The sequence below is a fragment of the Spermophilus citellus genome (assembly GCF_964194105.1).
Source record: "Spermophilus citellus genome assembly, chromosome: 6".
Lineage (NCBI taxonomy): Eukaryota > Metazoa > Chordata > Mammalia > Rodentia > Sciuridae > Spermophilus > Spermophilus citellus.
The window spans coordinates 97,582,790-97,601,217 of NC_138187.1; the positions used below are offsets into that span (position 1 = coordinate 97,582,790).

Sequence of the window (18,428 nt, forward strand, 5' to 3'; positions counted from 1 at the left end):
TGTGCCACCCCACTCAGCCTAGTAAGGAGTTTTTGTTTCTGCTTTTTGTTTTGTTTTTTTTTTTTTTTTTTTTTTTTTTTTTTGGTGGTACTGGGGGTTGAACCCTAGGGGTACTCTACCACTGAATTATATCCCAACATTTTTATTATTTGAGATAGGGTCTCATTAAATTGCCAGGGCTGGACTCAAAACTTGACACTCCTGCCTCAGCCAGAGTTACTGGATTATAAACAGGTGCCATGGCACCCAGCTCATTTTTTAGGTTTTATTTTTATTTACTTTTGGTATTGGGGAATGAACCCAGGGGCACCAAGCTACAACCCCAGCCTTTTTTTATATTAAGAGAGCCTCACTAAGTTGCTGAGGCTAGCCTTGAACTTGTAATCCTTCTGCCTCAGGCTCCTGAGCTGCTGGGATTATAGGTGTGCACCACTATGCCCAGTATATCATCCAGTTCTTTAGTAGGAGTTTTAATATACAAATTAAAGATTGTAATTCAATGCTTGCCACAAGACTTATAACCTAAGCATTTGCTGAAGTAAAAAAAAAAAAAAAACTACAGCAGTCCAACCTGAAATTTTTTTTCCTTTTCTTTTTTTGGTACTGGGAATTAACCACAAGGATTCTTCACCAATGAGCCACATCCCCCAATACTTTTTATTTTGACACAGGATCTTACAAGTTGCTGAGGCTGACCTTGAACTTAGGATCCTCCTGCCCCAGCCTCCCAAGTCAATGGGATTACAGGCATCCCCAAAACACACAACTCTAAAAGCACCAGGAAGTGAATAGGGGTATAGCTCTGTGGTTGAGTTCTGGGCTAAATTCCCAGCACCAAAAAACAAATCAAAACAAAATAAAAGCACAGATTTCTCTTACAAAATAACTTCAAAAATCACTTCTCATCACAGACTTAATAGCAAAGAAATTAGGTAAGATTTTTAGTTTTTAGAACCCCTCTAAAGTTTTTTAAAAGACTGATGCTAAAATTAACACTCACTTTTTTTTTGGAAGCTGGGGGGGAGCGGGCAGGTACTGGAAGTTTAACCCAGAGGAGCTTTACCACTGAGTATCCCCAGCTCTTTTTATTTCTGATTTTGCAACAGGGTCTCACTAAGTTGTTTAGGGCCTTGCCAATTTGCTAAAGCTGGCCTTGAAGCTACAACCCTCCTGCCTCAGCCTCATGCATTGGATTACAGGTGTGAATCATCATGAAGATCTTAATTTTAACCTTTTAAAGAACACATGTAAAGGCTGATATAATCCCTTGATTAACTACTTTTATACTTTTGTTTTAATCTGATAGGCCTAACAAGGTCTCTTCCTGATAAGGAGCACTTATTGAACTCAAATGGCAAGCAGGGAACAAATTATGTGGCAGGAATGGGTGGGAACATCCTTCCAAGATTCAGAAAGTGGGTCCTAGGTTCGCCCAGAAATCTAATACTCATCAGTTCTCAAGACCAATCCCAGAAGTCTAGGAAATAGCCAAGCTAAAACCATATCTCTCTCCAAAATCTGGCTTATGCTGGACATGGTGGTGCAAGCTTACAATTCTAGCAGTTCAAGTGGCTGAGGCAGGAATATCACAAGTTCAAGGCCAGCAGAAGCAACTGAGCAAAGCCTTAAGCAACTTAGTGAGACTTTGTCTCAAAATAAAAAATAAAAAGGGCTGGAGATGTGGCTCAATGATAAAGCACCCCTAGGTTCAATCCCAGGTACAGTAAAGAAAAAAAAAAATCTGGTTTGTGTCAAAAAGGTTACTGTTAGTCAAGAAAGCTGACAATCAATCGGGATGCTGAGGCAGGAGGATTATGAGTTCAAAGCCAGCTTTAGCAACTTAGCAAGGCACCAAGCAACTCGCTGAGACACTGTCTCTAAATAAAATACAAAAAGGGCCGGGGATGTGGCTCAATGATTAAGTGCCCTGAGTTCAATCACTGATACCAAAAAAAAAAAAAAAAAAAGAAAGGAAGCTGCAACCAGAAACCACTGTGCTTTAAATGTGGGAAAATAGAAAAACAGATCATGAGTAGACAGATCAAGGGGACAACTGGCAAAGCTAAGTGAAAAATGACACAGTGAGTCAACCAAAACCTCTCAAATACAAACTTTGCACAACCTTGGCAATGTCGGGCTCAGAAGCGATCAAGTTGCAAAATCTAGTCATTGCACTCGGACCATCTAGCATGCCATCATCCATGTTGATATCCAGCACCTGGGCTCCCATTTCCACTTGCAATTTGGCAATACTCAGGGCTTCCTGAGGAGGAATGCAAAAGGAAACATTATTACAAGAGAGTGACTCAGAGAATGCTAACAAAAGTGATCCCCCACCATCCCCCAAGTATCGTTTCCAACCACTCTAGATTAACCAGCCTGGTTCCCTGTCCTCCTCTCTAGCTCTCTCCACAGATGAACCTTTCTCACAGGCCTCTTCCTTCATATTACCTCACTAAGAATCCACCAAAGCTGTTTTCCCACTATAAAAAATATAAAATCCTCAGCTTGTGGTCAAGGCCCTCTAAGCTAGCCCTGCCTTTTTACTCTGCCAACACAATCCCCTTTTCTTCTACATTTGTTTAGAACCAGCTTAAGCTCCATTTCCTTTAAGAAAGATACTAGGAGAAATCATCCAAAACTCACGTCACTCTTCAGTATTTGCCAAAACATGCAAAGTATTAATAGGAGGCTGTTATTTGGAGTTGCATGAAAAAAACTATAAGTGTATTTCATCATGTTTTTATACTGAAATGCTTATCAAATACTTTCATATATGAGTAAACATTACACCCTCCAATAAAAGAATATGATATGCAGAATTTCCCACTAATGATCATTTAAGGAGTATCTTGAAGGATCAATGTTCCAAAGAACACACTTTGGGAAACACTGCTCACTCCACAATAACCTGCGGTCTCTCAATATCATCATCATGTGGTTTATTACATTATCATTTCCTCCTGCCTTCACAAGTACTAATTTAAGTTTTCATATAATTTGAAGCCTCTGGAAACCAAGAAAGGCCTTATATATCTCCTCCTGAAATGCTGGAAGAAAATACACATTTGGTAATACTGAGACTTTTTTGTTGTTATTTAAATCTTCATTGTACATGTCACAGTGTGATAAAATAAAGAGAAAAATTAATAGTAGATACTGATATTGTCCTGATTTTCCTAAGTCCAAGAAAATAAAATAGGAATTTTAACCAGTCTCTGTGCAGAATAGGCATGATACCCTCTGGCACATGCCACAATGAAATGCCATTCACAGCAAAGCAAGGCAGCACAGAGAAAAAGGATCACCAATCCATTTGGCAAATCATAAAATATTTTTCAGTATCAGTAATGATTTAAATAGTATAAAGAATAAGAAGTATAGTTGACAATCCCCATTCTAGAAGGAGTTACATCTAGAAGGAGTTAGTTGAGAGTATGTGACACAGTCACATAAAAACCTACCAGGCACTGCCATACAGTGTAGGAAAGTACAAGTTCCCTATGGACTGAACCGAGGAAACCATCTGAGAGGGGAAGTCCTCCGCTGGCCACTGGGGGATGGATTGGAGGAAACAGAAGGTAAGTGACAGAGGTCAAAAGACCTGGAAAACAGAGATGCCAATACCTCACCCATCTACTTCATCGATCACAGAATAACCACCTGAAGGTCCAACCCTCCCATTCGAGCTCAGAGAGAAAAAGTGGTTTGTTTATAAATAAGCCTAAGTTGATCAAGCCAGGACTGAAACTCCTCTTAGGTCAGTGCTTTCTCCACTAAGCCGAAGAGCCTTGAGGGATCACTGAGTCCTGGAAAACTAGACTCTAATAGGCAATCATGCCATCCATCATCTCCTGCTTTTACTGCATCCCTCTCCTCTTTCCACTATGCAGAGTGGTGAAGGGACTGGGCTCAATGGACTGGGTTTCACCACTTACTTGCTGCGAAACAACAGGCAAGTAATTTAATCTCTCTCAAAGTCTCTGTTTCCATATCTAAAAGATAGGAATAACAGCAGTGCTCATTCATGGAGCTATGAAGAGTAAACACGTAATGATAGAAAACATTTAGCACACAGACTAGCACAAAGAAAAACTTTATTTAAAAATGTATTATTAAGCCAAACACAGTGGCGCACGCCTGTAATCCCAGCGGCTTGGGAGGCTAAGGCAGGAGGATCACAAGTTCAAAGCCAGCCTCAGCAATGGTGAGGTGCTAAGCAACTCAGTGAGACCCTGTCTCTAAATAAATAATACAAAATAGGGCTGGAGATGGGGCTCAGTAGTCAAGTGCCCCTGAGTTGCTTCTTCTAAAGTGCTCCCTGCAATTAGTGACAAATTCATCAAATGCAAGCGTTGAAGGGAACACCATAGAAAGGGCAGAAGAATCAAAATGTAAGTCAAAATACTGCCAAATGCAGCATACTACATGCTTAGGAGGAGACATCAGCACTTCAGAAGGAGCAAACAAGAGCTAAGATCTGGCAGCAGAAGCAAGCAGAACATGAGGAAGGGAAGCACCACGCACAAGTATAGGATAGGAGGCTGGCCTCCAGAGTGTGAACTTCAACACATGCAGAAAATTGCCACACAGAACTCTGAACTGGGGAGGACAACCATGAGAGAAGCATATGGCAGCAGTAAGCAGTGACAAGAATGAAGGGAAGGGGACCAATCAGTTAGGAACCAGGTAACCAAGCCCCTCCCTGAGGAGGAAGACACAGCTCTGGGGAATGGTGTGAAGTGGTAATTGGCAAGTCCATAAAGGAAGTTAATGGACCATTTCCATGTGATGTAAACTAAATCTTCTCTGATACTTATTTCTGAAAGATCTCTTTCTAAAGGTTGCAAAATCTTAAGAGTGAGAAAAGCTGAATAATAAAATTAACCAACATTAACGTTCAGACCAAATTCCTCTATTTTTAACTTCATATTTGTAAAAAAAAAAGAAAACCTATTCATATGACTCAGGCAGGCTCCATGAGGATTAAATTTTGCTCAACCACAATATGACTGAGCTTAACATGGGTAAAATGATCACATAAACTTTCTAAGGCAAGAACCTGTGTCTTTTCTTTATCTGTTTTAATCTACAGCTAAAAGGATCAATAATACCCTCACTTATCAGCATTTTATGTGGTCAGGAGAAATTGAATAGAAACTTTCTTGGCTTTCCTTTTTCCTAAAAGAATTTGTGAGAAAGAGGCTAGAGTTGTGGCTCAGTGATAGAGCATTTGCCTAGCATATGTGAGGCTCTGAGTTTGATTCTCAACACCGCATTTAAATAAATGAATAAAACAAAGATCCATCAACATCTAAAAAAATATTTTTAAAAATTTGCAAGACGACAAAATGAAAGAACATTCCCAAACATATGAACTTACTTCATGATTAACAGAAATAGCTAGAACCTGAATTGCTCCCATCTCGTCCCTCTTTATGACCAAATGCATACTTTTTGACAAATACTGTAACAGTAGCTTTGATTTTTCCTCTCCTACTCCCACCTGCTACAAACACCCATTACCGTCTTCTCACATTTCCTAGCAGTTCTGCTAAAAGCACTACCAAGGGCAGAAAGATGTTCACTGACATGCTGACTAGCCAGAGGCAGGGCAGTTGCCTCCAGGTCTCAAGAGGATGCTCACTTCATAGTTTCCTGCCATGATGAGTTTAGCAAACTTCCTGGATCCTGCCACGTTACAGCGCTCTCCAATGTTAACAAAGTTGGTGTATGGTCCAATCCTGAAGGGCTCTAGACCTTAAAAGGAGAAGCATTTTGAAAAACTCCTGAAATTACATACAGTTGACATGAGACAGACAGACATAATTATTTTCAGTGAGAAAGAAGTCACTGTGCCAAAACCATTTGAGCAGTTGGACAGGAGATCCAATGTGGAAACAGGACCACAATCTTCTTAAAGGAGAGTCAAACGCAACAAAGGTTATTTGTTGCATGTGTACCTACAACTGAACTCTCAAAAGAAGTGTTTCAGGGTTATATGCCATAAATATTCCCCAGTGAGCTGAATGAACCATACTGTTTCTGAGAAAGAAGAAAAAGTTTTATCATCATATCCATATTTAATCAAGAGTATGGGGCAAAAGCCAAGCAAAAAAAGTTAGAATCAAGGATTATTTCAGGATTTGTGAGAAGTCAAAATGAAGAGCATTCTCAAACATTTAAACTTACTTCATGATTAACAGAAATAGCTAGAACCTACACTGCTACCATCTCATACCTCTTGATGGCCCAAAAGCAGTAGCTTCAATTTTTTGAAGACTCATCCTCTCACTATTCCTGACTGCTGCAAACATGTTACCAATTACCCATCTTCTTACACTTCCTAGCAGTTCTAATAGTACTACCAACAGCTATTGTCCCAGCTACTTAGAAGGCAAAGGCAGAAAGATCACAAATTCAAACCCGGCCTGGGCAATTTGCAAGACCCTATCTCAAAACAAAATTTTAAAAGGGACAGGGATGTAGCTCAGAAGTGCTCCTGGGTTTAATCTCCAGTAACACACACATACACACACGCTATGCCACAGCGGTATAGTCAGACTGACTGAAGCTGGAGAGAACAAGCTCTCTTAATTCCAACATTGTATGTATGCTTGTAACCAGAAAGGCTAAATCAAGCTGTGCAGAAGGACCCAGGTGGCAACCTGGAAGACAGACACCACTGTGGTTGGTCCACCAGTAATGAGCTGACCCAATGCAGACCAGCTGGGCTTTGACACCTATTTCCTTATCTCCTAACAAGTGATAACATTTCCCTTGACTCAGGCTAACTGAGGGACACATATCTGACAATGCACATAGACACATTACACTGAGGTAAAGTGTCCCTACAGAAAAGACTGAGAACTCTTTTGTTCTGCTCATCACTTTTAAAATACTAAGCAATGCAGTCTCATTGGAGGGTTGTAGGCAAGCTCTGGGGACAGAGAGCCCTGAGTTCAATCCACTGACCTGATTGAACACCTCAGGCAACTTCCCACACAGTCTCTGAGCTCATAAAATAAGCAGTGAAGTATCTGCCTTACACAATTGAAACTGGCTAACAGTGATGAGCACAAAATTAGCACCTGCAATAAGAGCTATCATTAAGAAAATGTTTTTCAAGTTCTGTTCAAAGCATCAATTGAGGAAAAAACAGATATGAGGGAGAGTAAAATAATGAACTAGATGATTACAAAGGAGCTGGGTAATTATAAAACCATTCCAGGTTGTTTGTTTATGTTCTTAGAAGAAAATCGCTTTCCACAATTTCAGCTTATGATTTCCCATCCTGTTTGTAATGATCCCCAGGCTAGGCTCAGGGGCCCCTGATCCTTATTTTGACCAGAAGTTTGGAGGACAGGCAAACAGGGCTGCCAACTTTCATATGCTGAAGAGTTCTCATGTGACCTCCCTAACAGCATTTCACACAAAACCTTTGCTTCTGCATGAATGTGAAGGATCTAATACAAAAACAGACCTCTCAATTTTGTAATTTAGAAAAGACTAAGTTAAAAAGCACATTGATGTCATTCTTGAAGTCTATCTGAAGGTGACTATTAAAAAAATTTAGAAACAGTGCATAAAATTCAAATGGGGAAAAAGGATTACAATTTTTACACATAAATTCTAAAAATAACCACATGTAAATGGCTCTCTCATTCTGACTCTGGCAGAGCTTGGATTCTGTTATGAGAGCTTAGCTGAAGTGATGCAGTCTTCAGTTAAGGTGAAACAAACTTTCCTGCCACACCTCCTTCCGTCAAAGCCACCATCAGAAATCATAAACTCTACTTCTGCCCTCATTCTCTGTCATTTGAAGCACACAGAGAAAAAAAGGGCTAAACTGTAGAGGTATGCTTATTGACAAAAGTTCATGCTCACTCACTGGGGCTACTTCTGTGCATATGGTCTCACTGAGAAAAAAAAGCCAATATTACTCTTATTGTTACTTGTATTTTTATATCATGTTTTTCAGGACAACAAAAGCAACAAAAATATTTCAATAAAGAGATACTAAATTATAAAATACTATGAAGTATAATTCTTCTTTGTGTTATGCATAGTTTCTCTTAAAAAAAAACAACAATAACAACACTTTTTTTAGTTAAACTTACCATCTAATACTCCAAGAAAGGATTGAGTCATAAATATGAAATTCAAAGTTATTTTAATAGTTCAAAGGAGGATTCTTTTTACTAATATTCCTCGTTTGAATATGAAAATACATGCTGAAAAAGAAGTTGTCTACTTCACAGGATTTCTTGGAACCAAATAATATGAACACATGACTCTTCCCAAATGCTGATCACATGGCAAATAAAAATTACAACAATAACATTTTCCAGGAAGATGTTGCTGCTGTTACCAAACGTCAGCCTTGGCAGTTTGGAATTTTGAGTCAACTAGTACCATTGTAAGGCTGTGGCAAGGAGTATGTTTTAGAACAGTGTACAGTAGAGACAGGACCACAGAGTTCTCAGGGTAACCAAGGGCACTCCTGGGCCTTTATTCACTTTTACCCTGAAGGAATGTTCTGTCACCCAACCCCCAGAAATATAAAGCATTCCTCACTAGAATTCATTTAAGCACCAAGAAAAACAGGCACTCTTCCTTGACCTAATAAACAAATTGCTTGGTGAAACAATTCTGTTATTCTACCACTCAGAATAAACATACTAAATACAGCCTACAAATGGTTACTAAAATCATAATCACCACACCTTCATTACTTACCAGATAGTAACATATGTCCTTCAAAAACAGTGGCAGGTGGAACTCTAGGCTTGCAATTTTTCACAGCTTCAGCAATTTCCCTAAGTTAAAAGAGAAAACACTATATTCATTAATTCAGAATAAAATAAATTAAACTAATTTCCAATTATGAAATCAAGACTATTAACACAACTATGCACATAATGATATAAATGTGCAGCAGCAATTATGCCCTTTAGTTCTCTCAGTCCACAGAAAATTAATCTGTGACCCTTCACTTCTATGTGCCTATCCAGCTGGCTATGAACTGGCTGTGCTGTTTCTATTCTCAGAGGCATGAACCTGGAACTGCATGAGGGTTCGTAAGAAACAAATTATAAACTTCTTCTCCCATCTCCAAACTCACAGATGTCCTTTACTCCAGCAAACCTACACACAAAATATATCCTTGCTGCCTATTCAACAGTTTAACAACAACAAAAGGAAGTCTTCAGTTTTGATGAGAAGGTGTACACAGGAGTGGAAAGAATGAGGTCCTGTGGTTCCATTTTTACAATAACACACACATAGTAGGGAGTGTACACACTATTAACACTTCAAATAATTACTCCTCAAAATTTGTTTTAGCTGGCCGGGTGCAGTGGTGCATACCTGTAATCCCAGCAGCTCCGCAGGCTGAGGCAGGAGGATCACAAGTTCAAAGCCAGCCTCACCAATGTCCAGATGCTAAGCAACTCAGTGAGAGCCTGTCTCTAAATACAAAAATGGAACTGGAGATGTGGCTCAATGGTTGAGTGCCCCTGAGTTCAATCCCTGGTACCCAGGAGGGGAAAATTTATTTTAGCTATTTGCATTCTTTAACCTTATTTGCTTCTAATGAATCATGTCTTTTTTTTTTTTTGGGGGGGGGGTATTGGGATTGAACCAAAGGGGGGTGCTTTACCACTAAGCTACATACGTGTCCTTTTTATTTTTTGTTTTGAGACAGGGTCTCACTAAGTTCCTTAGGGCCTTGCTAAGAAGTCCTCACTTTACTGACCCCTAAATTAATATGCAGACATCTAAGTTACACATCAAATATATATAGACAGATATTAATATACAGATGTAAATATACACACATTCAGAGAGACATTTAAAACAACTCTATTTAAAGAGGAACTGAAAAACAGAAAGAAATTATCTGTGATCCAATGATAACCTATATCAAACTATTACTAGGTTAAAAAAATTGGGGCTATTGGTGTAGCTCAGCAGAAAAGCACATGGTTAGCATGCAGGAGGCCCTAGTTTTAATCACACACACAAACATACACACACACACAAATCATATTTATTACGAGCTTATCATAGAAGTCAAACAAAGCACATTACTACTAGGCACAGTACATTATATGCATGAAAACAGACTTTAAACAGTGAGATGACTGGCTCAACATATGATCATTCACCACTCCAAAGGAAAACAAACAGTACAAACTATGTTCTATTTCACTGAAATCCAATGTGCTATATGGCATAAAATGGTAAGTAAGTAAACATACATGTGGCCTTGCTCCCATATCACTCCCTTCCTTAACACACTCACTGCCTGGAGTCAGGTGGAGGTACTTCTCTTGAACAAGACACTTGTTGCCTTACTGCTATTTCCTTCCATGAAGGAATCTAATGGAGGTGTGTACTTTCCACAAGAAATACAAGCTGCCTCTCTTTGAGCATTCAAAGACTGTTTAAGGGTATGTTTTGACATCTGGGATTGGTTCTATGATATTCCTGGGGAACATATGGGGGATAGGTAAAATAAGAATAACAAAATTTTGAAAAATCTGGCAACTATTATATAGGCACATGGAAGCTAATTTTTTTTTTATTTCTTTACTTTTATTTTAGAATTTTTTCACAATAGTAAGGCCTAATACTTTGCTAAAGCTGCCTTAACAATGTACCACAGACAAGGTGACTTAAACAACAGTTATCTTCCCACAATTTGAAGGATAGGAGGCTATGATCAGGGTTGGTTTATCCTGAGGCCTCTTCCCACAGCTTGAAGATGAATGTGTTTTACTTATGTCTCCACACGGTCTTCCCTTTGCACGTGCATCTGTGTCCTCTTACTTATAAGGTCATCAACCAAACTGTATCATGGACAGACCCACTCCTTTCACCTTAAGTGACTATCAAAAAGCCCTTTCTTCAAATACAATCACATTCTGAACTACTGAAGATAGGACTTCAATACACAAATTTGGAGTATATAAGTTTAATTGAAAAAACTTAAAATATTTAAAGGTGATTATTACCTGATATGATCTGGTGTTGAACCACAGCATCCGCCAACAATATTGACCAAGCCATCCACTGCAAAGTCCTGCATTCAGGAAAAGTTTCTAAATCCTAAATTCACCAAGACCAATTAAGCATGAAAGCATTTACTTTCTTCATTTCCTGAATCACTAAGGTTGTACCAAAGCAACAGCTAAACATATTTAACTTTAGATACAAAATTTTCACAATCCCTAGGTGTAAAAATAAAGTGGAAAATAATTCAGGTATGATGAAATCCCTTATGCCATTTAAAGTACAATGGGAAATTTATTTGCCTTTCTATTGAAATTAAAGATTTTCTTTACACATATGCTGAGTTGAATGAGTGCAAGCTAGATTATGCATTTTCAAATAATACATAAAATGAGTATCAGCTTTTAAATTTAATTTTTAAATAAAAAATTCAGTTGCTCTGTCATACTGGCCACATTTCAACCATTCCAATAAGCACATGTGATTGTGCCTCCATACTGGACAGCATGGGTCTGGAGTTAGATCAGAAGCTGGTGCATAAGAGCCCAGTAAGTAAAATAGGAAGTTAAGAACCTGAGAAGTCAAGAGTGCTAGAAAGAGCACCCACACACTGAAATCGTAAGAATTAAGTCAGAAATAGTTTAATAGAAAATGTCAGTGAGCCAGGAGCTAAACACTCAAAGAATGATAGAAAAGAGGCATGGGGGTTACTAGATGAGTACACTAAGGTGCAATAGTTTATAGTACAGTCTCATGATTCAAAGATGCCAAGAGACAAGAATGATGCTGGAGGGGCTGTGGTTGTAGCTCAGTGGTATAGCACTTGCCTGGCATGTGTGAGGCATCGGGTTCAATCCTCAGGACACATTAATTTTTTAAAAAAAGGTATTATGTCCATGTACAACTATATATATATATATATATATATATATATATATATATATAAAAAAGGATAGTAGAGATGAGAATGGGGAGCCAGGAGGACACCTACTCCACCCAGAAGTTTTAGGGACATAGGGGGAAAATTCATTACTTGGGAAGGTTGTAGAGGAAGCAACATCTCAGAGAAGAATCAAGCCTCTATCAGTTTGGAGTGGCCTGCACTGGGACTTTTCAAAGAGTCACCAGTGCCAATCAACAATAAGGATGTTAGTCCTTCCCTATATCTCCACCACCTTAATTAAGAGTAGCTATGCTTTCATTATTAATGCCCTGGGATTTCTCTAGAGGGAAAATCTGTTTCTAAATATTCTAAAACCAAAAATTCTATCTCTTTTTTTAAAAAACAAGTGAAAGACGATCCCTGACCTTGAGGTGCATGGCCATCATGGAAGGTGTTTCATCATAGTCACCAAAAGTGTTGGGAAGACCTGAGAAAGGATATTTCAACCATTATTAAAAACTACCTTAACAAAAGTTACAAAATTTTATATTGATAATTAAATTTTGCTTACCTGTAAAAAGCAAGGAACACATAATATTTACACAGTAAACACAGATACCACACAAAGAAAAAAAGGTCTAAGAATGTAGCTCAGTGGTAGAGCATTTGACTAGCTCTGAGTTCAATCTAGTACAACCAAAAGAAAAAGAAAAAAAAGTCTAAAAACCAAAAACAACCAGTCTCCTTTCAAATAAATTTTCCCAAGTTAAGACTTTACCCTCTGCTATCCAATTTCCTGTTTTATTTATTATCCTCTTACATTTATCTTATTCCTGGTGGGAAATACAATTTATTATGCATTTTAAGATGTACATATTTGGAGACGGGAGGCTGCAAAATTATTTTTAGCCCTAAGTAGCTGAGCAGCTCTCAAAAATATTCACAGGGAAATCTGGCTAACCCAGAACAGATCACCAATATTTAACTGGATGTGGTTTGAGAATTATCTACAAATGCCATTGAAATTTTTACACTCAGGAAACTCTAAGAACATCTTTTAGAGAGAAAAGAGGAAACAACAAAGACTCTTCTGCTGCTCATCCACTAAGAGTGAAGAAGAGAAGGGCTCCCTGTCCTCATCTCTGGCAATCTAGTTGGCCACGTCCACATGCAAGCACTGTCACCAAAGTCAAGGTGCTCGTAGCTTGTATGACCAGGCTCACTCCCCAAAGTTCTGTCCTACTGTGAGGCTTCAGGCTGGGCCAAACTCTTCCCTTAGGTCGTGAGGGAAACACTGGTCTAGACCCAAATACTATTCATTTGGAAAATAAATCCCTACTGAGCAGCAACTATATACCAAGACCTATGAAACAAACTCTTCTAATAATATCTACCATGCCTTATGTACATGGATCTCCCTCTTGAAAAACACACCTGCATTGGGATAACAGAGAACATACGCTGTCGTACATTTTCCAATGGTTTCAATAAAAGGTCTCATTTCAGCTGCACCCAGAGCACAATTTAATCCAATGCTGAAAAACAATAAGAAGATATTAAAAGCATCATCTTTCATTCAATGTATTTATACATATAAAAGTTATGATAAAGAAGAATAAGCCAAGTGGATAATAAATCTCCAAGTTCAAAGCACTTTATTCAGCTACAAAGCCATCTCAATGAAGTTCCATGCAGCATGAAATACTTTTGTCCATAACTCCACCTTCAGATATTTACAGTTAAAGTACCCTGTCTATGGATATGACTCCTTAAATTAGTTTACAGAATGTCTAATGGCATACTATGGGACAGAAATGCCAGAAAAGTACCATTACTAATAAAAATGCAACCTCAAAATAATACTGAAGGAAGGATAAAATGTAAATCTTATAGGTAGGAGAAACATGAAATGGGAGGAAAAAACTACCCCATCCTAGAACTCCAGAAAAGCAGAACTTAGTCCCAGCTTCACAAATAGAGTCCCTGCTACCCTGGAATCAGGCCCTTGAGGGCCTCCTGGAATTCAGAAAACAACCATGAAGCTATTGGACCATGTGATGTTTTGTTTTCATATTTGTCTTTTTTCTTTATTATGATTTCTAAGTACAATGTGGTATACTTGGTTGGATCCTAGAATAGAAAAAGGATATTACTAAAAAAAAAAAAAAAAAAAAAAAAAAACTTTAAATCCAAATAAAGTTTGGAGTTTGGTTAATAAATAGTAAGAAACTCTTATTAGTTTTCACAAAGTACCTTAGTTAGGTAAGATGCTAATATTAGGGAAAAACAGATGAAGACTATACTAGAATTATCTTTTCTATAAGTCTGAAATTATTTCAATTAAAAAAAAAGCTTATTTAACAATAAGTACTCAGGGGAAAGAAAAAAAAAACCCATCGGCTAACTAACAATATAAGGGAACTTCCTCAACTTAATATAGAATATCTATTTTAAAAGCTCCAAATAACATCTGGTTAATAATGAGAATACAGAAGATGTTGCCCCCTAGGATCAAGAACAATGCTATGGGCTGGGATTGTAGCTCAGTGGAAAAGCACTTGCCTAGCATGTGTGAGGCACTCTCAGCACCACATAAAAATAAATAAATATCCGCTTACAGCTAAAAAAAAATTTTTTTTTGAAAAAATAACAATGCTATAATGTCCACTTTCATCTCCTAGTCATCTTTGTACTGGGAACCCTAATACAATAAAAGAAGCAAAATAGAAGGTATACAGAATGACAGATTGGAAAAGAAGAAGTAAAATTGTCTTTGTTCACAGATTGTATAACTGTTTTTGTAGAATTTCCCAATCACTAAAAATTCCTATAACTGATAAGCAAATACACTAATGCTGCAAAATAGAAAGTAGATATACCAAAATCAATTGTTTACCTATATACCAACAATGAGCAACTATAATTTGAAATAGAAAACAAAACCATCACATCAGCACCAAAATAAATTAAATATTTAGGTATAAATCTAATAAAATACATAACATCTCAAAGAGGAAAACTGTAAAATTTTAGTGAAGGAAATAAAGCAGATTAAAATCAATGGAAAGATACATTTATGGAGCTGGGATATATAGCTCAGTGGTAGAGCACTTGCCTAGGATGCCTCAGGCCCAGGGTTCAATCCCCAACATTGGAAAAGAAAAAAAAAAAAAAAGATACTACATATATAAATAGGAAGATTCAACATTGTGAAGATGTCAATTCTCTCAACTTGATCTATATTTACACTATCCGAATCAAAATCCCAGCAGTTATTTTATGGATATCAACCAATTGATTCTAATATTTATACACAGAGGCAAAAGACCCAGCCCCAAAACTGAAGGATAACAGCAGAGAACTTACACCACCTGTCTTCAAAACTGACTAAAAAGCCTAAGTAATCAGGACAGGGTGGTGTTGATGAAAGAAAAGACAAAGAGGTCAATGGAACAGACTAGAACACCTAGAAAAATCTCATACAAAAAATATCAACTGATCTTTTTTAAAATTTTTTTTTAGTTGTTGTTGGACCTCTATTTTATTCATTTATTATTTATATGTGGTGCTGAGATTTGAACCCAGTGCCTCAACATGCTAGACAAGTACTCTGTTACTGAGCTACAACCCCAGCCCTCAATCGATCTTTGACAAAGGAGCAAAGTAATACAAAAAAGAAATCAGTCTTTTCAAGAAGTGGAGCTGGAACAACTGAACATCCATTTTTAAAAAAATTTGGGCTGGGGCTGGGGCTCAGCAGCAGCGCACTTGCCTAGCATGTGTGAAGCACTGGGTTCATTTCACACCACTGCATATAAATAAATAAAATAAAGGTCTATCAACAACTAAAAAAATAAAAAATAAAAAATACTGAATCTTGCCAGGCACCATGGCACACATCTGAATTCTGACAACTCAGGATGCTGAGGCAGGAGTATCACAAATTTGAACCCAGACTGGCTTAACAAGACCCTCAGCAACATAGTGAGACCCTGTTTCAAAACTGAAAGAAGAAAAAGGGGGACACTAGGGACATTGCTCAGTGGTTAAGTACCCTAGGTTCAATCCCTGGTACAAAAAAAAAAAAAAAAAAAAATTAGAATTCTGGATAATAACAGAGAAAATCTAGGTGACCATGGGTTTGGCAAAAGGTTTTCAGATAAAACATCAAAAGCAGAATCCATAACAGAAAAAAAAAACTTTAAGCTGAACTTCCCTAAAATTAAAAACTGCTCAGTAGTTAGAAGACACTATGTTAAGAGCATGAAAAGATGGCCATGTGTGGTGGCACATACCTATAATGCCAGCAACTCGGGAGGCTAAGGCAGAAGGAACTGAAAGTTCAAGACCAGTTTCAGCAACTTAGCAAGACCTTGTCTCAAATCAAAAGTAAAAAGAACTGGAATGTAACTCAGTGGTACAGTACCCCTGGATTCAATTCCCAGTACCACAAAAGAAAAAAAAAAAAAAGTGGGGGGTTGTGGCTCAGTGGTAGAGCACTTGCCTAGCACAAGTGAGGCACTAGGTTTGATCCTCAGCACCACATAAAAATAAAGGCATTGTGTCCACCTACAACTACAAAAAAAAAAAAAAGGTACCTAAAAACTTTTTTAAAAAAAGAAACACAAACAAGAAATGAAGACAAACCACAGACTAGGAAAAAAATATTTGCAAAACATACCTGATTAAGAACTGGTACTCAAAATAGATAAAGAACTTTTGAAACATTAAAAAAAAAAAATCTGAATCCAAAACTGCACCAAAAAAAAAAAAAAAAAAAAAATCAAACCAACAACTCACCAAGGAAAACAAAGATGGAAAATAAGCACATAATGTTGCTCCACATCCTTTGTAATTAGGGATTGAAAATTAAAATGAAATACCACTATACACCTATTAGAATGACTAAAATCCAGAAGAGTAACAACAAATGCTGGTAAGGATGTGGAGCAACAGTAACTCTCACTCAGTGCTGGTGGGGATTCACAAAGGTACAGCCATGCTGGGCCTGATGGCACCCACCTGGAATCCCCGCTACTCAAGAAGCTGAGGCAAGAAAATCACAAGTTTAAGGTCAGCCTTGTCAACTTAGTGAGAGCCTATCTTAAAAAAAAAAAAAAAAAAAAAAGGTTGTGGATGTAGCTCAGTGGTATAGTACCCCTGGGTTCAATTCCCCGTACTACCAAAAAACAAACAAACAAAAAATGGTTTCAGTTTCTTACAAAACTAAACATGACCCAGCAATCATGTTCCTTGTTATTTATCCAAATGAACTGAAAACTTAATGTCTACCAAAAAACCTGCAAATTAATGTTCACAGCAGCTTTATTCACTTTTAACTGAAACTTGGAAGCAACCAAGATGCCCTTCACCGCAAATAAAACCACACATTTAGGTAACAGAATATTACTCAGCACTAAAAAGCAATGAAAATACATGGGGGAAGCTCAAATACACATTGCTGAGTGAAAAGAGCCAATTCAAAGAGTTTATATACTATATGATCACAACTATATTCCATTCCAAAGAAGACAAAACTATAAGACAATCAGAAGACTAGCTACCAACAGACAAGAAAAAGGGATAAATTACACAAAGCTTGGGAGATTTTTAGGGAAGTGAAACTAGTCTGTATGATACTGTAACGGTAAACATACATTTCAAGATTCATGGCATGGGGCTGTTTGTGGCTCAGTGGTAGAATGCTCGCCTACCATGCATGAGGCACTGGGTTCAATTCTCAGCACCACATAAAAATGAAAAAATAAAAATATTGCATCCACCTAAAAAACTAAAAAAATAAATATTTAAAAAAAAAAAAAAAAGGTTCATAGCATGTAGGGAGATCCAAGATGGCAGACTGGAGAGAGGGTGCATGAAGAGAGATTCAAGCAGAGGAAATACAACTTCTTTGCAAGGCAGCCTTCACTGTCCACTGATCCCCTGCTGTTTACCCCACATTCGTCTGCAGCAACCACCCACCAACTACCAGCATATCGCCACCCTTCTGAGCACAGATCTCTTGCTGACTGCTGCCTATCATCCACCATTTGCCCATTTGCCCACCTCTTGCCTGCCCATTGTCCAATCTCCAACAATCCACCCACAGATCACCTGCCTTTAGCCTGCAGACTGCCCATTTTCCACTGCAGCCTGGAAATGCACTGTCAGAGTACCCACAGGTTTGCTTTGGCATGGCCACCACCATCTTGAGATGCCGGTCAGGGCCTGAAGGTTTGCAGCTGCCACCCTTGCCCTCTCAGAGCATGGCCACCTCAGTCTGTAGACACCAGCCAGGGTCTGGGGATATATTGTCGGGGTACCTGCAGGTCTGGCTGCACCTGAGGTCTTTTTGATGGGTGTGCTAGTGGCCACCATCTGGCTGCCTCTTTGCAGGGTCACTCCTTTGTGTGAGCACATCCTTGTTGGTCTCTCTGCAAGTTGTAACGTCATTAAGATCTTGAGACTGCAGCAAGGCAGAGCCTGGGGAAGCTGAAGCCCAGGTCCATCAGATTGCAGCTGGGTTTGT

General features: G+C 38.3%; 1 protein-coding gene across 7 annotated transcripts in view; it reads right to left on the reverse strand.

Moving 5' to 3' along the window:
- The window catches only part of MTR (5-methyltetrahydrofolate-homocysteine methyltransferase), a 93,138-nt gene that overhangs the window by 48,126 nt on the left and 26,584 nt on the right, over window positions 1-18,428 (reverse strand). For all 7 annotated transcript variants that reach the window (XM_081299645.1, XM_081299646.1, XM_081299648.1 and 4 more), the window contains 6 exons: window positions 13,334-13,434; window positions 12,325-12,386; window positions 11,019-11,086; window positions 8,740-8,819; window positions 5,648-5,760; window positions 2,123-2,263 (listed from right to left, as the gene is read on the reverse strand). In XM_081299645.1, the coding sequence (XP_081155771.1) occupies window positions 2,123-2,263; window positions 5,648-5,760; window positions 8,740-8,819; window positions 11,019-11,086; window positions 12,325-12,386; window positions 13,334-13,434 (565 nt within the window). The remainder of the gene's footprint in view (window positions 1-2,122; window positions 2,264-5,647; window positions 5,761-8,739; window positions 8,820-11,018; window positions 11,087-12,324; window positions 12,387-13,333; window positions 13,435-18,428) is intronic.